This window comes from Rhamphochromis longiceps, linkage group LG3 (assembly GCF_057381845.1).
Source record: "Rhamphochromis longiceps isolate RC_006_pf linkage group LG3, R_longiceps_female_GT1.1, whole genome shotgun sequence".
NCBI classification, from domain to species: Eukaryota; Metazoa; Chordata; class Actinopteri; order Cichliformes; family Cichlidae; genus Rhamphochromis; species Rhamphochromis longiceps.
In genome coordinates this window covers 8,641,643-8,663,684 of record NC_140559.1, presented here as the reverse complement: position 1 = coordinate 8,663,684, position 22,042 = coordinate 8,641,643, and the positions used below count along the sequence as shown (strand labels likewise).

The window sequence follows — 22,042 nt, the reverse complement described above, 5'->3', positions numbered from 1 at the left end:
AGAGTGGAGCTGCAATGAAAGAGAAGTGAACTTTCTTCAGTCAACACAAAGTTTTCCCTGACAGGTGACATTTAATTAAAGTGACTTTATCACCACACACACATTCAGAGGCAGTCTACAGGAGCAGAGCTGCAGCTATTCAGCAAATGTCTCCCTGCAATCCTCACTGCAACACCTACATGTGAAAATGAAACCACCTCTACTGTTCACACATGAAACGTCGTGTGAAGAACCAGTTTTCCTCACATCTCTGTTTTAGTAACTCTGAAGTCTGAACTTTGGATTTTTGCATCCTGTTTGTACTGATAACTGTCAGTGGATGATTTTGATCCCAAAGAAATCTTTAACACACATGTAGTGATGGGACGTGTTACTGAAACAATGGTTAGGAAACAGAAATCGCCTGAGAATCTGCTCATGTTTAAGATTTCTTCTTTACAAACATTTTCTATGGCTGTTCCCAGTATGACCAGTGATACAAAGCATGGGAAATGGGGATTAGTTCATTCAGACAAATACACTTTTTAAAATGTAAAAATAAAGAAATGAATCAATAAAATAAAAAGTCAAAGAAATAAAAAATAAGGGTCTGAGGCGTCTGTCTCACTGTATCCATGGCAACAATTTACTTCCTGTTCCTTCATATCAGAACCACATCTTTGAAATCAAAACATTTAAGATTCAAATTCAACCACAGATGTGTTCAATTAAACATTAAATGAAGCAGTGCAATGTTTTTATCACTATCCAAGTTTGAACTCTAAGTAGAAGATTTAAAAAAGCAACACACACACACACACATACACACACACACACACACACACACACACACACACACACACACACACACACACACACACACACAGTATGCAGACATGATTTAGCTGATGATAACATAACGACTGCACAGACCCGTGGGATGATTCATGTCCTTTTTCTTACTCTATGCAATGATGAACTTCTTGCTTCAGGACCTTCTTGATGAATTTGTTTTCTAATCCACAGTTTTCTACCTGATCTGTGTGTTTGAAGTAAAATGTGTTGCTTCAAATGTAAAAGTTAAACAGACAGAAAGCATCAACGTGGACTTCAATCAGTGTTTTGTGTTCATACAGGTCAGCTGTTGCACACAGAGGTCCTGGATTTACACTGTGCCCTGGTTCCTGTGTTTCTGTATGTAGTTTAGTCTAAAGTGGATCCTCCTCATGTACAGACTGAATTATCTGTTCAACAATCAGCATTTCTGATTCATGGATTTCATTTGTTTTTGCTAGTTTTGACTGAGATTTCCACATATCTGTGGTGGCATCTGTTCAGTGTTATGGAAGTTTTACAGCACTAATCTCACTTCACTCTGTAACATAACAGTGAACAATATTACTATTAGAAAGATTATTAGAGAAGCCACAATCAGATGATCCCCTATGAGGTGTCCTTGGTTATAGTGTGTATTCATCTGAGGGGAGAGAGAAGAAAGAAACACTTCAGTGTTAATGAAAAAGTCATCAGTCTTCTTATGGGAAGAGACCTCCACCAGACCAAGACAGGTAACCATCCAACACGTTCTCATCCCAAAACCTAACATACCGATGCCATGTGACAAATCGATGCTATGTGACAAACCGATGCCATGTGACAAATCGATGCCATGTGACAAATCGATGCTATGTGACTATTAAATTCCCTTCTTTTGAATTCTCTGACTTCCGACTCAGAGTCGTCAAGTTCAAAAAATGATCTTTATTGTACATTTCCGGAAACAGAGACCTGTACCCACTAACACACGCTCAGGTCTGAAAGCATTAGAAGCCAGAATGGGTATACATAGTTCTGCTATAGGTCACACACAGACACACACAGTTTCCATCAAAACAACTCCTTCTGCTCTGACTAATGTGTGTGTGTGTTACTTAGTTCTGCTTTTTCTGTCTGGTTTCCTGTATTTTATTAATATGCCTCTGCAGCTCTGCACTAAACTTCCTGTTTCTTAACCTCCCCTTACTAAAGCCTCTGTTGCTAGGCGACCTGTCACCCTCTGACCTAGTTTTTTCTCACATCTGGGCTTGGTTTATAATGGCCTCTCTTATTAAAATACATAAAACAATCTAATCAGAAAATAAGCACTAAGAATATATATTTATCTTGTAACATTGTTTAAGTTAATGAACAATTGTGTTGAAAACTGAGATTACAATATCAATCAAGATAATTATAATGATGGTTTTTGCTGTAATTAAACAGTCATGTGGAAATGTGGCAACCACAGAACTTTAGAGGCCTTTTGTTCAGTTATGTGTGGACTGTTTCTTTAGTCTCATACACAAATTGTTCTCAGTGTCTATGAGACTGGTGAAATATCCATGTGTGCTGAAAGAGACTGTGCTGGTCTGACCCCCTCAACCGAGGTATTGTGGGTAATGAAAGAGCAGATAGGTTGGCTAAAGCAGCTGTTAAAAAAGTAGACATAGACGTGCAGATACCATTGTTGAAATCTGAGGGAAAAGAATAGTTTGGACACAAAGTAAGAATTTCTGGAGAATGGCATGGGATAATGGAACAAAAGGGAGACATGGGGTACAAAACACAATAGAAGTTAAGAGGAGTAGTGGGTTAAATAGGCAGCAGGAGAATACAAACAGGTCATTGCTTTTGTCATGTAATCAATATATTCTTAGTGTTTATTTTCTGATCATATTTTTTTATGTACTTTAATAATGAAGGTTTGCAAAGCAAGGCCACTTTTGACTCATAAACTAAGTGCTCAGCCAGACTGAAAAACAGGAAGTTAGTGTAGAGCTATACAAGCATATTAATAAATACAGGAAGCCAGACAGAAAAGAGGAACTTGTACCATATAAGGAGTTGTCGAAACTGTGTGATGTGTAAAGTACCAAAATAACACCTATATGAGACACATTTTTAGATTCTAATGTTAGAGATCCTGCAACTGCCGTTGGGCTGTGCAGGGCTCTCTCTTCCAGAAGATGATTGAATAAAAAGAATTATAAATGTTTTGACCACTATGAGTCAGGTTTTCTCTGTTCTATCATGGGGATCAAAGAATCTGGTTTTAATATTTGGTGTTTCCCGCCCGGTTCCCTTTGCAACAGAGAGAACAAATGTGGCCGAAGGTTGGATCTGATATGAGGCGAACAGGAGACTGGTCTAAAAAGATTTAAAAGTAGGCACAAACCTGTTCAAAGAAAAAGCAAATTTGTGCATATTGGATGAATTCTAAATTATCTGTTCGCTGAGTTGATGATCTTAACTATTAAATTGGCTCAGTAGTGGTAGAACTAAATTCTTTAGAATAAAGTAAAGCTTTGAAGTAATGATAATGAAACTTTGAGAATGACAGTACTGAGTTAAAGGTAATATGGTATTTCATGGTAAAAGAGAAAAAGAAACAATGTGTGTTTAAGAGAATATAGGACAATAGGGAATTGGTCATTGTTTTGTCCCTATTGAGTATAAAGCCGGGCTTGGACATCAATAAAATTGCTTGTGTGGTTTTGTGTGGTGTTTTCAAAGAGATTAAATTGTTTAGAACGGGGCGGGGATCCCTAAGAAGTGCATTTGCTCAGAAGGTTACGCTTCAACTCTGTGCCCGGACACGGGTCAGAGTCCTCCGGTGGAGAATTAGTTCGGTTAGCCACCGCGAAAACTGGGGGCATTCCTTAATAGCCAGTGGTCACAGGACCATTTCTTGTCATCCGGGACGATTTTATGCACTTGTTTGACTGAGAGAAACCGGGTTTCGGGCGTGGAACCTCGACTTGGTTGGTTGGTTGACGCTTTTAAGGCTGGAAGGATGCTGGGAGTGTGTGTTGAAATGAAAATATGCATGTTAGGAGGAGGAGTTGGCCGTCCGACTGCGGTCTGGAGTGTGGAGCCTTCCTGCTGCTGCGGAGTCGGGGCGGTCTGCCTCCCCCCACCGCAGGGAAAAGGGAAACACCACCTGGGTCTGGGTGCAGTTCCCCCCTCCAGGGGCGGGGGCACCTAGACCCGGTTTGTAGAGTACGCTTGGGGAGTGTGATCGTGTGTACAGCGTCTCTTTATGTCTGTCTCCACGTTGGTTGAGTGTGGAGTAAGTGCATATGAGAGCATGAGGGTGGGAATGGATGTTTGTATCTGTGTGTGCCTGTATGTCTGTGTCTATATGTCAGGTTGGGTGTCAGGCGCCACCTCTCTGGGGACATCTCGGGCCCTCCAAGGTTTGGAGGCCTATCTCCACCCACCACCACTTCCCCTGCCAGTGGCGGACCCCCTCAGACATCGGTGCGTTGGTGGTTCTTTGTGTCCGGGGATGGGCGTCCAGGTACACACCGGCTCACTCCTTGGCGGCCGCTTATCGGGGCCTGGAGCCTGGGGCTCGCTCGGGCCACTTCGGAGGTGGGGTGCCCCCGGCCTCTCGGCCTGGGGCTCGGTCACTCAGGCACAGCTGGCTGTCGGCGGAGCTCACGGGCGCGTCACTGCAACTCCCCCTGGCTTCTGCTCCGCGGCTGCTGAGTGAGCCCTCATCTGGGACTCTCCTCAGCTCTTTCTGGGACGCCTATAAACAATATCTACTGATATCTACTGCTAGCTAGTTTATTGTGATGGTGCCGTTTTTTTTATTTATTATGTTGCTCTTTGTTGTTTGCTTTCTCTTCTGTTTTTTTTTCTCCATACAGGTGACCCAGGTGTTTTGTTCTTTTTTTTTTTTTTTTTCTTTCTTCCCCCCCTTCTCACCGTCTCTTCTCCCCTTTGGTTTTCTTTCTCTCCCTCTCTTTCTTTCATTCTTTCTCCCTGTCCTATCCTCCAGTCATGTCTGTCCCGTTTGTAGCAACTGAAAATAAAATAAATTCATAATTATAATAAAGGTCAATCAAATGGACCAATATGGCAAGGCCATGATGATCCACTTGGTAAAATAAATCCGCTTGGCATCTTTCTTGGCCTTAAGACAACAATTCTGATGGCTAAAGATCCAAACGGGACACAAAAAAAAAAAGAAAAAAAGAAAAAAAGCTTCTTCTCAGGATGAGGACAGAATGAGAGGTCAAGCTGTCAAATTTTTAAGCCAAAGTCTGTTTGTCGTCCCAATTCTGTTAATCTATCATTTTGCCGCTGTACTCATGTTTTGAGGTTGAGTAAGTCCATGGGCACCTGTATTAACACACTAAAACACTTATTTAATATCATTTTCCCACACATCAGCCAGTTCCTTTTATGGGCATGCAAAGTTGTTCACTTCCTGCCAGACACAGACACACTCTCTTCTCAGACTTCCTCTTTCCACGCACTCTGCTATGAACCCACGATCTTCACCCCAGTAGTGTTATTATTACTTATTTGTTATTTTGTACAAATCACACAGAATCACTCAGATGCAGTACCCACAACGTTCACACACTTAGAATCACACACTTGTGATAAACTATTTTCATCAAACGTGCTGTTTAGAATCAGAAAGAGGAAGTAGACCACACCCTGTTAAGTGCGTATACAGCCTCAAACTGAAAGAAAAACAATTAAAACCTCTAATCAATTCTCACATTACACACCAAAATCAAAAATAAGTCACACCAACATTTATTACTGAAATTCTTGCCTAGTTAAACTTGCTATTTAAACAGAGATATTTGTCTTTAATGCCTCAGGGTTTAGGCCCGACACAATATCTGCAGTATGCACAATTCATCCACTATAGACCAAAAAATAAATCAGTTCATCAAAATTCACTAAAAGAAACCCAAACTTTATTTATTATGTTCTAATATATATAAGCCAGCATCTAAAAATCCACAAATTCAGCGATGTTCACAACAATATATTTATAGAATCACCAATGATTAAAAAGATTTCACAACATGCATATTTTTTTTTTTTTTGGCCTGTCCCGTTTGGCTCTTTTGCCATCAGAATTGTTGTCTAAAGGCAAAGAAAGATGCCCAACGGATTTACTTTACCAAATTGACCATCCCAGCCTTGCCGTAATGGTCCATTTGATTCACCTTTTATTGTTTATTTTATTTTCACTTACTGAATACGGGACAGACTTGACTGGGGGAAAGAAGGGGAGAAAGAAAGAGGGAAAGAGAAACAGCTGAGAAGAGGGACGGGGGAGAAGGGCAAAAGACAAAAACCAACAGAACGGGCAGAGAAAAAAAATGCATATATCAATCACCTGGATCACCTGCTGAGAAAGAAAAAAGAAAGCAAGCAGAAGAGAACAAGAGTAATAGAATAAACAACATCACAATGATATATGGGAATATGACAGTAAATACTAAATGTTAAACATTATTGTGCAGCACATAAGATCAACAGAACACAGTGTGCTTTGAGGTAGGAGCCAAAAAGGGTGTAGTTTGTGGGTGTGATCACCCGTGTGTACACCTGTGAGCATGGACGCGCTTGTTTTTTGTTTTTTTAAAAGGTTCCTTCATGTAATAATCTGCTAGAGGGTGTGGGGGGGCCACAGCCCCGTCCTCCAGGGCGTGAAGCAGGTGTGGAGGAGATCAAAACTCCAGACATCCAGAGGCCCCCAGAACACAAGAGACCAAGGAAGACCAACAGAGGGGCAGCTGCGCCACTGTCCCGGAAAGAGCTGAGGGGAGTCCCAGATGAGGGCTCACTCAGCAGTCGCGGAGCAGAAGCCAGGGGGAGTTGCAGTGACGCGCCCGTGAGCTCCGCCGGCAGCCAGCCGTGCCTGAGTGACCAAGCCCCAGGCCGAGAGGCCGGGGGAACCCCACCTCCGAAGTGGCCCGAGCGAGCCCCAGGCTCCAGGCCCCAATAAGCGGCCGCCAAGGAGTGAGCCGGTGTGTACCTGGACGCCCATCCCCAGACACAAAGAACCACCAACGCACCGACACCTGAGGGAGTCCGCCACTGGCAGGGGAAGTGGTGGTAGGGGGAGATAGGCCTCCCAACCTTGGAGGGCCTGAGATGTCCCCAGAGAGGTGGCGTCTGATACCCAACCTGACATATAGACACAGACATACAGGCACACACAGATACAAACATCCATTCCCACCCTCATGCTCTCATATGCACTTACTCCACACTCAACCGACGTGGAGACAGACATAAAGAGACGCTGTACACACGATCACACTCCCCAAGCGTACTCTACAAACCGGGTCTAGGTACCCTTGCCCCTGGAGGGGGGAACTGCACCCAGACCCAGGTGGTGTTACCCTTTTCCCTGCGGTGGGGGGAGGCAGACCGCCCCGACTCCGCAGCAGCAGGGAGGCCCCACACTCCAGACCGCAGTCGGACGGCCAACTCCTCCTCCTAGCCCCCCCGCTCCAGCAGGCCGCAGAGAACGGGGGTGAGAGAAGACTCCAAACCTCCCTCCACTCGCTCATTGTAGTGTTGATGCATGTGTGTTCTAAGGTGCAATTAAAACCCAGGAGGGCATGGAGCTACCTGCCAGAGAGCAGCAGGTAAGCGCATAGTCCCTCCTGCTAGCCCTCAATGTCTACGTGTATTCAAAATTGAGAGGTGGGCAACGACGCCAGGGGTGAGGTGTACACCCTGATGGTAACTTGGACTCCGTGTATCGTGCCCACCCCCAAGATCCTATATGTATGCGTAATGAGAGTGTGAGTAATGTGAATGTCTAAGTTGTGGGATAAAATTGAGGCAGAGGCAGCCAGAAGGGGACGGGGGGGGGGGGGGGGGGGGGGGTAGCCTCCTCTGCACCCTGGTGACATACCCCTACTCCAAGGCCCTGCATGTGTGGGTGGTTGTGGTGGAGCGGGAAGAGGGAGGCAGCTGGAGATGGGGAGGTGGGGAGGGAAGGAAGGGAGGGGCAGTGAGGGCCAGCTCCCCCGCTGACCACGTTGTGGGTACTGCATCTGAGTGATTCTGTGTGATTTGTACAAAATAACAAATAAGTAATAATAACACTACTGGGGTGAAGATCGTGGGTTCATTGCAGAGTGCGTGGAAAGAGGAAGTCTGAGAAGAGAGTGTGTCTGTGTCTGGCAGGAAGTGAACAACTTTGCATGCCCATAAAAGGAACTGGCTGATGTGTGGGAAAATGATATTAAATAAGTGTTTTAGTGTGTTAATACAGGTGCCCATGGACCTCAAAACATGAGTGCAGCGGCAAAATGATAGATTAACAGAATTGGGACGACAAACAGGCCAGTCTTTGGCTTGAAATTTGACAGCTTGACCTCTCATTATGTCCTTAGCCTGAGAAGAAGCTTAAAGGACAGTCAACCTTGTGATGAAGACAGAAGACAGACAGAACATCGTGGACTTGAAGAGTTAACAGCAGGCAAAAGACAGTGCAACTGACCTATAACACTGAAGGGTCAAGCAGCAGCATGTATGAACACCACTGATGGAACATGAGCTTTGAATTACAAGCTGGGAACTTAACCAGTGACATGACTGTTTGAAGGCACTGGACGTGATATTTGCCATGCTGGGAGTTAACCTAAAAGAAAAGACTGAAAAGATCAAGAGAGAAGAAACAGAGAAGAAGAAACAGCTGAGTGGGGCCTGCGTTTGCTGGAGATTTGAAGGCCAAACAGGAAACTGTGAGAGGAGGGACATGGACCAGTGAGAGGTCAAGCCGGACGAGGTAGAGTGAGAGCATACAGGATATAATTGGATTGAAAATGGAGGCTGAACTGGTGGAGGTTTAGAAATGTCCAGAGCATCATAACAGAAAGGTAAAAAAAAAGGGGAGAGAGAGAAAGAAATGCATAAACTAATAACTACATGAATGAATAGAATAAGCACACATACACAAATTGTTACATGTGAAATTATTTTTGGAGAGAATCAGAAGTGAGATAGTTTGAATCCACAGCTCAGTAATATGCAGGAATTAAATCTGATTATAAAAACACATCAAGGCAACGAAGACACGCTTACACTCAATATTAATATGAATACACAACATACACGCAACAAAGACACGCTTACACTCATGAATGTGAATACATGACATAAATTGGTGTTTCTGGCCAGAGAGAGAGAAGTGTGTTGTTTAAGCAGTGATGATAATAATGAAAATGTCTTAGTTTTGTCACTTTTAGGTGAAAAGCAGACTTGGCTCAATTTCCTACATGCAGCAGTCGGAAGCAAGTTATAGTTTAACATCATTGGAAACGTTCAGGCCAATTTTCTGGTTGAATTGTTTACAGTGTCATGTGTCACTAAACCTGACAAGCGAGCTTTCACTCCTAACTGAAGACGAGGAATGCAGCTCCAAAGAGCAATAACATGGCAGTTAAAGAGAGACAGTGGAGAATGCAGGACAAAGCTGAAAGAGAACTTCCTGTTATTGGACTGTTGAAGTGGGAGAGGACAAAGGAGTGAGAGCAGTAGGTGAGAACACAGAGGAACGCTGTTATTTAATGTGGGAAATCTAAATTTGGGTTAGCAAACCTGGGGAAAAGAAAACTGACTGCTTAAGTGGGAAAATTGTGAAGGAGTCTGAAACACTGCAAAAAGAAACATACACAAAATCACACACACAAACAGAAAATGTATTAACCTTACAAACACTTACAAATACAAGAGAGCTCATGAAGATTAGACAGCATCTTCAGCATGTGAGTCTGTTTATCATCTTGTCCAAGTCACTTAGTGTGATGAAAAAGTGATACAAAGATCATTGGACTCATAGCAAAGTAGTTAAAAATGATCCAGTTATAGCAGAGAAAGGCAGTGTAGGAAAGGCAGCTTTGAGAACATGCCCTGGTGGATCTGCAGCTCCACTGCACAGACATCGATTAAACCAGACTAATAACACACATGCAATGAAAATCAGCTTGTTATCTTTCATCAGTGTTAAAATAGTGTGAATGTAACACACTTAAACCCTGAAGTTGAGGAATAACTCAGGGACGTTCCATGACAATAGAGTGATTCTTGTGAAAAGGAAAAAGTGATTAAAGCTTAAAGTAGTTTTTAGAATAGTGAATTAGAAGTGCTCCTGTACAGATTGATCAAAACAAGTGATTACTGTAGAAAGAAAATAAAAATAATTCAATAATGTGGTGATGTTTAAATATGCATTTGTCTTGTCACGGCAACTTCTTGAGATATGACTCAGTATGCAAATGAGTTGAATGACTGGGGACTGGAAAAGAAAAAGGAGAACTTGTGTTTCCTGTCTGACTGGATGAGTGAAGCTTGCACTGACAGAGACACTGTGACTGTGTGAGAAGAAAGGCTTGGTAACAGACAGGATAATTAAATAAAGTGGTCAGGTCTGTGACTAAGTGCAGTCGTCCAGATTTGGAAAAGAAATTTAGAATTTAGTGATGATAGATGGTTATAACGTCTTTAGAAAGGGCTTAATGAGAATATCAATGGTCTGCAAAACTGTGCAGCTTTTAACAAGATTTTCTGTGTATTGAGCAGGTGAGACTATGTCAGTTGACCTCAGACTGTCAGGACGCTGAAGAACTTGAGGCAAAACTTTTCTGTGATTGAGATTTTTGGGGTTGTTGTTTTAGTGATGGGTTGATTCTGTCGGTTAGGTTTGGGTTGTTTTCTTATCTTAATAGAGGGAGTTTTATTAAACATGGACATGGTTAGAACTGGGCCCTTTAAAATGGTAACAGTGCACTTAGAGAAAACCTGTCAGGTGATGATGTTTTATGCTCTGATGAGCTAATAATCAGCTCTCTTTTTCTCATTTTTGTTCTAAGCAGGCCTGAAAGATTGAATTAACAGCGCTGTAAAAATTTTCGGGAGAACAAATATAAGGTGAGCTTTTCCAGATTACAACTGGCTGAGGAAAAGCTGACCTGTGGGGACCTGATCAGGTTGTAAGTCCCTGTCTAAAATGATTGCAGCGAGTCAATCCAGTCCAAGAGCATAAAGAACTCTTTTCCTAAAAAACAAAAAACAAAACAAAACAAAACAAATGAATGAGCTCACGTTGCTGAGGGTGGAGAATCTGATTATTTGCGCAGGAATCTCCACTATCAGCAATATCTGGTGTGAATGTGTGTGACTGGACTGTGACTGGACTGACGATGTGGACTAAAGGTTGGACTGACTGGACACTGAGATAAAGACTGGACCAAGAGTAGGATGAATAAATGCTGACAAACAATTCACCACGCTGGCAAGAGAAAGGGGATGCTTTGCTTTGCTTTGCTTTGCTTTGCTTTTGCCATGAGCAGGAGGAGCGGAAGACTTAATTCTGGGCCTGCTGATTTTGGGTTGCTGATGTTTGCTTTGAGAAAATTCTGTTTTATTGACTGGGTGTAGATTATGGTAGTACATTATATAGTGGGGGAAATACCAAATGCTAAAGGGGAGAAAATGTTGGATGTTACTCATGTTACCATTAACAAAAGCAGGCCACTGTAGAAGTCAATTAAATTTGATAGAGGAAAATAATTACAAAGACTTGTCCAAGTGACCAAGGTTTTTTCCCTTTAAAACAGTAAATTATTAAAACAGCTGGTACTGGAGGGAGACAGGAGCAAAGTAACGAAAGCATATATATTTTGGGTAAGTCTGATAAAGTAAAATAAAATGTACCATTACATTAAGAGGAGCAGGAAACAAACAGGAGAGCAGTCCTGACGGTGGATTACACTAGGACTGAGGACCTGATTGAGCGTGCCACCGGCTTCAGTGACAGTAACCTCTGGCTGGACTGGGTGGCTCAAAATGCTAAAGAACAACATGTATCTGATTGTGTTGCCTGTGCTTCAGCTAGACCACGTTTGTTCACGGAGCCCGCACCACTGTATCCAGAGGACAAGTGGGGCTATGACTGCATGTTGTGGATGACTAGAGAAGCGGTGAGCACTGGCAACTGGACTATCTTGTCCAGCTCATTTCCCCTAATTCACAAGCAAACACAAGTAGGACCATTCATACCCAAACGAAACAACTACACATGCTTTAAATTCTCAACGGATACGGTAAAGTACAAGTTGGGAGAGATTGACCCAAGTTGGTGCTCTGTCACACTCACAGGGAGAACCACAAACAAAGTAAGCCAAACGAACACTTTAATTGGAACATGGGCAAGAAGTGGGCTCTATTATTATTGTGGACGTAAAACCCTTTTGGTTCGTGCCCATATGGGAAGTGAAGGGACATGTGCAATGGTGCGACTCGGAGCTCCACTCATGCTAATCGGGAACAAAGTAAAAGCCATACCACAACGCAACACACGCACATTGGCGGCCAGACGTAAGAGACACATTTTGGCAAAGAGAGGGACACAGGGGATACATGCTTATGACGCTAGAATGAACTCGCCTACCTGGATTGACTCAATAGGAGTGCCAGGGGAGTTCCAGATGAGTATAAACTAGTGGACCAACTAGCTTCAGGATTTGAAAGTATGTTCATATGGATAACTCCAAATAAGAATGTTGATCGCATAAACTATGTCCATTATAATGTGCTGAGCCTCTCTAACCTGACCAGAGATGCCATGGAGGGGTTCACAGAACAGTTGGGTCTGACCTCGCTGATGGGAGTGCAAAATCGAATGGCCCTAGACATGTTGTTGGCGTGAAAGAAAGGGGGCGTGTGGTGCCATGTTTGGAGCAGTGTGTTGTACCTTTATCCCCAACAACACTGCTCCAGATGGCTCAGTAACCCGAGCTCTGGAGGGGCTGAAAACTCTGTCTAAAACCATGCATGAGCACTCGGGAATTGACAATCCGCTGGACAGCTGGATGACCTCAGTGTTTGGGAAATGGAAGGGGTTTTTCATGTCTGCAATGTTTTCTACTGCCACTTTTTAGCGATACTGGTCACCTGCGGTTGTTGTCATTCCTTGCGCCAGAGGACTGCTGGAAAAGGTAATAACGAGGGCAGTGGACCCTGGAACGGTGGTTCCAGTGGCCATGATGCCATTGATGGACTTAGAAGCGGCCGAATGGGCCGAGGAGTGACACAACACGAAGTGTGGTGACCTTTCTTTTTGAAAGGTCAAGAGAGGGAATGTGGGAATAAAGAAAATACTTTACTGCTACAATATAGCCTTCATCATTAACATTGCATTAAAATGTTTATTAAAGCTACTGTCTTTAGACTAAAACTTTTATTAAAGGTGCAGCTATAATCATTGTATACACACATTGCATGTTGTGCTCGTGAAAGAGTTGATGCTCAGTCTATTCAAAGTCTTAAGCTTCATTGGGCACGATGTTCCGATGATCTATTGTGTAAGTGACTTGGAGCAGCAGAAGGTTAAACCGCATACACGCTTACAAACACAAATGATTTAAACATAGGCCAGGCCGAGGGCCTGGAATTCATTTAGCTTCTAACTGCATTTGAGCTGCCTAGTAACAAGTGACAGAAGAAGAGTCAAGAAATTGTAAGTCCCCAGGAATCATCTGGAAGGTGAAACAAATTGCCATGTATGGAAGAATGTGACAGAAAGAGGAACGTCTCTGTCTGTTTTTATGCTGATATGGTGATGGTGTATATCTGACCCTGGGTGTGTTTAATAAAATTAAAAGTGTTGCTCACAACACCTACGCCAGAATGCTGTTTATAGACTTCAGTTCAGCGTTCAATACAATCCACCCCTCACAACTCATCACGGCTGTGGAGCGTGTGAGCAGCTTCAAGTTCCTGGGAGTCCACATCTCCGAGGATCTCACCTGGTCGACCAACTGCTCCAAGCTGGTCAAGAAGGCTCACCAGCGCCTCTTCTTCTTGAGGACTCTGAGGAAGAACCACCTGTCCTCAGACATCCTGGTGAACTTCTATCGTTGCACCATCGAGAGCATCCTGACCAACTGTATAACAGTCTGGTACGGGAACTGCTCTGCCTCGGACCGGAAGGCGTTGCAGAGGGTCGTGAAAACTGCCCAGCGCATCGCCGGAGCACCACTTCCTGCCATAAAAGACATCTACAGGAAGCGGTGTCTAAAAAGGGCTGGGAAAATCATCAAAGACCCCAGTCACCCATCACATGGACTCTTCACCCTCCTGCCCTCTGGGAGGCGCTACAGGAGCCTCCGGACTAAGACCACCAGGTACCGGAACAGCTTCTTCCCCACAGCTGTCAGACTCCTGAACTCTGCCTCCTGACATCTGACCCACGTTAACTCATGGACTGAACATACACACCCCCACAATGGACAACTGTACCCTCAAACACATAATAATAACATGGACTGAACCACCACTCACAAACACCAGCACTTTATATAGCCTCTGTAGAAACTATCTACACCCTCACTTATCTTAACTGCACTACTGTATAGCTCTGTGTAAATAATCATTCTGTACATTCGATAATCTTTAATCCTACAACTGTTTACAACTTGCATAGTTCACATTTCTGTATAGCTGTATATCTCAGATTCTGTAAAGTTATTTATTTCATATTCTGTATAGTTTTTCATATTTATATCCTGTTCATATCCTGTACATAGCTTGTACTCACTACAGCCTGTACATACTTATAGTTATAGAATATTCACAACATACTTCATACCGTGTACATTATAACATAATAGACCCATTTCTGTAATATACTTACATATCTACATTATTGCTAATATATATTGTAATATATCTATATCACTAAAGCACTTCTGGATGGATGCAAACTGCATTTCGTTGCCCTGTACCTGTGCATGTGCAATGACAATAAAGTTGAATTCTATTCTATTCTAAAGAACATTGAGATCAAGTAAATTAAGATTAAGTGAAGATTAAGTAAAGTTAATATAAAGGATAGAAGGATTTTAGAATAGCGACCACAGCGACCACATTGGTGGCGAGAATCCTGGAAGCCCGAGACCGAAAGGAACCAACCAGAGAAAGGGGAACCAAAAGAAGCACAGAGCACAGAGAACCATAGTTCCAGAAAATGTGTTGTTTAGGAAATTAAAAGCTCGTTAGACACAGGTTAAGTGTGAGCATAAAAGTAATAAAGAGTAATGAGAGGGACTTTAGGAATAGTTGCAGGATTTCTATGTTATGTAAATTGCCCAAACACAGTATTCAGGCCGGATATGCTCTACCCGTTAAAGGGGGCAAAGAAACCAGGACTAAGTTTTGAAGATGAAACGGGTTAACTCTATAGAGGATGTTTCCAAAGATTGACAAAATAATCTAGGACCTTTTACCAGAAAAGCTGATTGTATCTGTTTGGAGTTTACAGTGAGCACTGAGGGAAGTCAGAAGTGGGTTTAAACTGGGATTCTGGGTAAAAAAGGGGGTGTAGGAAGTAGATTTAGGACATTTCACATTTCACAGGTGCTGTCTTTGAGCTTGATTTATTTGTTGTGGATAGAAGTAATTATGACGGAATAATAAGGAAACATTGAAAACATACAATCCGTTGAGGGGACAGATAGGGTTGGGCAATTGAAAGGTTTCATTTTGTTTAGCATAATCTCTTTTGTTATATTTTAGCCTTTTAACATGCGAGTAAACTTAATGGGATAAATCAGGAATTATGTGTGTTTCTTAGGAAACACGAAAAGGGAAGAACTGTCATGTAATTAATATATTCTTAGTGCTTATTTTCTGATTATATAGTTTTATGTACTTTAATAATGAAGGTTTGTAAAGGAAGGCCACTTTTGACTCACAAACTAAGTGCTCAGCCAGACTGAAAAACAGGAAGTTAGTGTAGAAATATACAAGCATATTAATAAATACAGGAAGCCAGACAGAAAAGAGGAACTTGTACCATATAAGGAGTTGTTGAAACTGTGTGATGTGTAAAGTACCAAAATAACACCTATATGAGACACATTTTTAGATTCTAATGTTAGAGATCCTGCAACTGGCGAGACCTCTTCCCTCTGACCCCTCCCCAAACCCTCAAACCCTCCTACCCACCTCGACATACAAACTCTGTGTGGCTTCACGTGTTCTGTTGATGTTTACATGATCGAAATAACTTGAACACAAACAAACAGAGAGGAAGACCGCACCGGAAGGAAACAACTACAAGTCCCAGCATCCTCTGTGTTTAGGGAGCAGCAGTGAAAGTGAAAGTATTGAGCCTCCGTTCAGAGCAGCAGGAGGACGAAGGTGGAGGTGACGCAGGTGAGTGTTAACGTGAATATGTTTCTTCTTATGACATAAAATAATTCCACGCTGTTCGTGTCTGTGGGTGAAATGTGAGGCCGGTCGGCTCCTCTCCGCTGGTTTCCTGTAAGTAGAGAGGAAGTGAGTTTAGCTGAGCCTCCGTTTAGTGTGAGAGAGCAGGAGGAGAGTGAGAGCTGTGCTGAGGCAGGGTGAGTGTTAACACCGCTCTGACATTACTGTGTCTCTGTGGCGGGAACAACAGGCTCCGTCAGTGGAGGCAAAAATAATCAGACTTTGGTTTTTCAAAGGAAACAACTTTATGTCGGAAGTTCCCGCACGCTCATTGGATAACGATGTGTCAATCTCGAGCTATTAGCCAATGAGCGTGCGGATTCACAGAAAGACCCGCCTTCATCACGGGACTTTAAAAACTACAATGGCGACAGAAACTCCGTGAGTGGAGTTCAGGGTGACGTTATGAAACTGTGACGTTTGAGCCACTTCCTGTTCTCAGTCCCAGCGTCCTGATCACCGAGGTTTCTGTTGCTCTGATATCTGATATTGGTTATATTGGTAAACAGGCTGTAGCATAAACATCAAACACAGCTGAAGCGGTTTTCCGATGGTTGGCTTCAAATGATCCGTCGGTTTGAAAAGTAAAAACAATTTAAAAATAGGTGAAGCTGATGCAGGGTGAGTGTTAACACCAGGACTTTAGAGGGAAGAAGAGTCACAGCTCAGCATGTTGTTGACAGGTTGTTGTTCAATCTGGGGAAGACATCTGAATCATTGTAGGGGGAATGGCTTTCACTAGTGATGGCCAAATGAAGCTTTCTGAAGCACTGAAGCTTGTATTGAAAAACGGTTCATTACTCGAAGCTTTTCAACACAGTCCTCTCCGGTGACATCTGGTGGTGAAAATTTTGAAGAGCAGCTTGAATCTGCAAAATAAAACGGACTGCTCAATTATCACTGCTCACTCAAGAGTGGAGTTCTCTCCGATATTGGGCCACCGTTCCGTTGCTTTGAACATGTAATTGGTTTTGTTTTCTCGATTGGGGGGCTGAAAAAATGTAATGCGTATCTGCGTAATACATTTTGATCAATAAACTTTCCCTATTTAAACATGCACTATGGTGTGGCCTTTCTTTGCTCATAACTCCTTGATGTTGGTAAATACAATAAGCAGTGTTGGGAAGGTTACTTTTAAAATGTATTCCATTACAGAATACAGAATACATGCCCCAAAATGTATTCTGTAACGTATTCCGTTACGTTACTCAATGAGAGTAACGTATTCTGAATACTTTGGATTACTTAATATATTATCATGCTTTTTACAACAACGTGAATGTACTATTGCTGTGTGATTTATTACTATTACTGAAGGTCCGCGACATGTAGTAAAGGGACCTCTGACTAATACGGCGGGGTCCCTGTCGGCTCGTAGCCGAAAAATAGCTTTACTTTGTTGTGTGGGTCAATTTTTCTTGCGAGAGACAGAGAGAGGCGTTGAAAGGCTGCTCCAACGGAACTTATTGTTTTCGGAGGAAAACACGAACACGGTGTACAGCCGAGTCTTAATAGCTTACTTACAACTGGGCTTGTCAGGCTCTCTTCTTGGCTGCAGTGGTTATTATTATATTTACATGTTTCCAGCTCCCGTTTTTCCTCGACGACAACTCGTACCTTTCCACTCCCCTTTTTCTCCCTCCTCGCGCTCACAGACACATAACGTGTATGGCAGTCCATTCTCCCTGCAACACGGACTACACTGCCCATGATGCTACATTCTTTAGAGCTATGCTTGTAGCATTCTGCCTGTTAGCTTAGCACAACAACAACAACGAAAAGGCGCTCTCTCACCCAGGAAACACACAGTCGCAGAGAGAGAGAGAGAGAGCGTCGCCCTGTAACCATGGCAACCGTAACGCTGCCGCCTGGAACAACAGAACGTAGCTGTCAAACAAAACCCAAACAGTCCTGACCCGCGACAACATGAAACAGGAAAGTACCGCAGTGTAATCCATTTATTTCAACAAAGTAACTGTATTCTGAATACCACCTTTTTAAACGGTAACTGTAACGGAATACAGTTACTCATATTTTGTATTCTAAATACGTAACGGCGGTACATGTATTCCGTTACTCCCCAACACTGACAATAAGTGAGCAATATATATAATATACATATGAGAATGCACAGCACATTATGGAGTATGCCCCTGCTGTGGAGTCCTGCCTCCATCTACTTGTCGTTTAATCACTGGACAGCTGGACAGGTTCATACAAAATATTAGATTAGGCCAATTCCTATACATATTTTTGACCTAGGGGTGGGATTGATTGTGAACTGGAAAGGGAAAATGCTTAGGGGGCTGAGTACGGCTGCATCGTTACTGATTTGTAGAATCATTTTGATTCGATACAGGATCCGATTCAATTTGATTGGAATCTGGAAAGTTTTGCCTCAGTCAGAAATATTACAAGTCTGATCATTTAACAGTAGCCTATATATCCATAATTTCGTATCTATTAAAAGAAAGCTGACACATGTGAGACTTAATTAGAGATGTAAACAGAGAGTTATGAAACCTGCAGCTGCAGAAGCCAGCGGGAAAAAAAAGAGGCAAACACAGCGCGGACCCGACGACGCACCAAAATCTGACTCTGACGCGTCGGGTCCGCGCTCTGTGTTCACGTTTGTATGCAGAATCCGTAAACCTGCTCGCAGTTACTGTTTTAGCTGCATGGTGTTTGACGACATGTTGTGAGGTTTAACCTGAGATGTTGGCGTTTCAGGCATAATAACGTTAATTTACAAATCGACACAGGATTGTAATGAATCAATATCACTTTATTCAATTTAGTATGGATTGTAATCAGAAAAGCGATAATCAAAACCCACCCCTAATCAAGAACTTGCAAAGTAAAAACATGATCTATGTCAGGTAGCCCTTTTGTTATTTACATTTAAAAAGAGGATTAGTGTTACTGTGCGCTGGCTGAGTCTGTTTCTTTTCTTAGAAATAGTTTCTCCTGCCCTGAAGAAAATCCACTTGCATGGAACAGAAGAGGCTGTGGAGTGCAGGAACCACACTGCAAGCTGGTAGATATGCAGGTATTCCTGGGTCCTGCAGACTATCACCTAACAACAATAAACAAAATGATTTTCTAAACTGTAGCAATGTAATGTACGTATAGTGTCAAATACATTGTTGTAGTCTTCATCAGCTTTAATTCACATGGAAGTGTTCCTAAAGTCATATGCTGTAATGATATTTACATTATGAAAACATGATTTTGGACATTTCAGGTTTTTCACTTCGGCAGATAAAATGAATTGAGCAAAATCAACTCAGAACGTCTTCTCTTCCTCGCTGGCTCCATATCTGTCAGTGGAATGATCACCTCTTCGCTCTCTGTCACCATCAACACACTCCACGAATCCCATGGATGATTCACTTCCTTATATCCGTTTGAATCAGGTACCGAAGCAGTTACGTGCGTAATGAAGCTTCGGACGTCACTGGTCACGTGACTTTTGCCAAACGAAGCAGGCCTCGATACAGTGCTTCTGAACCAGTGTGTTGTTTTTTTCGACACACGCTCCGGAGCGTCAGCTTCAAGCGGGCCATCACTAGCTTTCACAACTTTAATGAATTTACTCTGAGTACATGATATGCCGTAATTATCTATGAATTTGTTATATGTTAACACATTTCCGTCATTGTCTAAAAGGTGTAAAACCGTCCAAATGCCATGATCCATCCAATCCTTATAAAAGATGGATTTTCTTTTATCGTATACAACTGTTGTTTCAAATCAAATTTGTATGTGGAGAAAAAATATGCTTGTATATCATTTTCCAGTACTGGAGAACCTGTTTGTGAAAATTGGATAATTTAATTTGGAAATTTCAAAGTCGCACTTTATAAGAAATTCAATGCCACCCAGCTTCTCCAAAATTACTTTGGGGAAATAAAACCAAATACTGTTTGAAATATTTATGAAAGATTGCAACCATTTGAGTTTGATGGAACCATCATTGCTTCAAAATCTATCGCATTCAAACCTCCTTCTTCAAATGACTTCACTATATCTTTCTTCCTAACATAATGTTGCTCGTTTCTCCAAATGTAATTGAAATTAATTCGATTTATATTATTGATTAGACTATTGGAAACATATAACCATTGTGATGGATAAATAAATCGAGAGATACCTTCTGTTTTAGTAAGCAAGACACGTCCAAAGATGGAGCGGTGTCTTTGTAGCCAGCTGTTTAAAATCTTTTTAGATTTCTGGGTAATTTGCTCAAAATTTAGATTTTCTCTATTATTTGTGTTCTTTGACATTATAATACCCAAATATTTAATGTCAGTTTTAATAGCTACTAGGTCACAATCATGAATAGTTAATTATTCCCATTTTTTAATATTCAGGTACAAACCAGAAGCCTTTGAGAAAAATAGGGTAGAGCTTTTAAAATAAAAGGATGTTCAACCGTATCAAATGCCTTATAAAAGTCTACAAAAAGAATCACACCATCATCTTCAATTAAGTGATTAGAATCCAGTAGATCTACAACCAATCTAATATTATTGGTCGTAGATTATCGATTAGTCTTAAGTAAGTTTAATTGAGTTAAACTTAAAGAAATCCAGACGCTTTTCTTGGACTGTTGGTTTCAGTGTTTAGTCTCATTCACACACTCCCTCAGACTCTTCACACACACTGATTTGCTGACATAAACACACTCCTGTGTGCTCTCTTGGCTTCACACACACACTGAGGACCATCTACAGACTGTGAGCTCCGTCTTCTTCGTCTTTGGAGCCGAACTCTGACAAAGTTAGGAACAAAACTTTCTCCAGCGTGTGAACTTTCCTCCTAGACTCAGTCTGAGCAGTCAGACCACATATTTCTACAGCAGCACATGAAGGTGTGGCTCACACACACACAGGTGAAGGAAACAGCTGCAGTATTAAAAGCTGCTTCACTGTCTACAAATATATGAACTGAATGTTTCTTTCAGGCTGTAAAAACCTTATTTATCCTCCATTACAGTCCTGCATTCAGAGCATTACTTCTGTTATATTAGTACATGTATTTTATTCTGATGAACACATGAAACTCTGAGCTGGATTGAATCCATTGAATCAGAGTCCAGGACTCAGACTAAACACACTGAATGTGTCCTGAGCTCGGCCGCTGTTCCACAGTAACTGCTGTCAGAGTCACTGTTACTGAGTTAGCTTAGCTAGCAGAGCAGCTAGCAGTTAGAGTATGAACTCTGTAAGCAGTCAGCTCTGTCCTGGACATGGTTACTGACATAAAGCTGCTCTCTGCAGCCATGTTTGACCTGCTGCTTTGTAGGACTACAGTAATGGAGGATTTGGAGGCTGAACTGGGCTCTGTGACACTTTTTGTAGTGAACTGATGAAAGCTGCGTCTCAGATGGATGTTAGTCCAACACATCAGACACGACCTCTGCAGCTCTCAGTTGATGTGCACATGAATGATTTGTGTTTCCTCTGCAGGTGAAGGTAGAAAGTGTGTGTGAGCTGATGTGAATTGAGCAGCATGGATCAGTGTGAGGACAGAGAGGAGGGAGTCCCTCCCTCTAAAAGCACTCTGTGTGGGGAACATGAGAGCCAGACCAAAGCTCAGAGGTGAGATGACCATCTCTAACTGTCCATGACTCTTCTCCATGTCACAGCTCAGCACTCACATCACTGCTGCATCATTATCCACAGGAACCCGCCTGGACCTCCACCCAGCTCTGTGTCCTGTAAGAGTGACGCGTCTAAAGATGACTTCATTGATTTCAAAGTCTCTGCTGCAGAGAGGTGAGCTGTTAGTAACAAGAACTCTCTGATTTAAATGATTTTGATGTTTCCTGGTTTCTAAAATGCATCTCTGTAGCAGAGCAGTGTCTCCAAGGACACAGGCTCAGCTGTAACTGTCAGTTTATCTGGTTTAAGACACATTTGGACTCAATTGGCTGTTTTTAACTATGTATTTTAATCAGAGGTGTAAATTCAGA

At 42.4% G+C, this 22,042-nt stretch overlaps 1 protein-coding gene across 4 annotated transcripts in view; it reads left to right on the top strand.

Annotated features, from left to right (window-relative positions):
- Nucleotides 1-22,042, top strand: part of LOC146672730 (NACHT, LRR and PYD domains-containing protein 12-like) — a 62,172-nt gene that overhangs the window by 17,634 nt on the left and 22,496 nt on the right. For all 4 annotated transcript variants that reach the window (XM_085388872.1, XM_085388863.1, XM_085388855.1 and 1 more), the window contains exons 2-3: nucleotides 21,537-21,668; nucleotides 21,753-21,845. In XM_085388872.1, coding sequence (XP_085244998.1) covers nucleotides 21,580-21,668; nucleotides 21,753-21,845 — 182 coding nt within the window. In that variant the 5' untranslated portion in view covers nucleotides 21,537-21,579. The remainder of the gene's footprint in view (nucleotides 1-21,536; nucleotides 21,669-21,752; nucleotides 21,846-22,042) is intronic.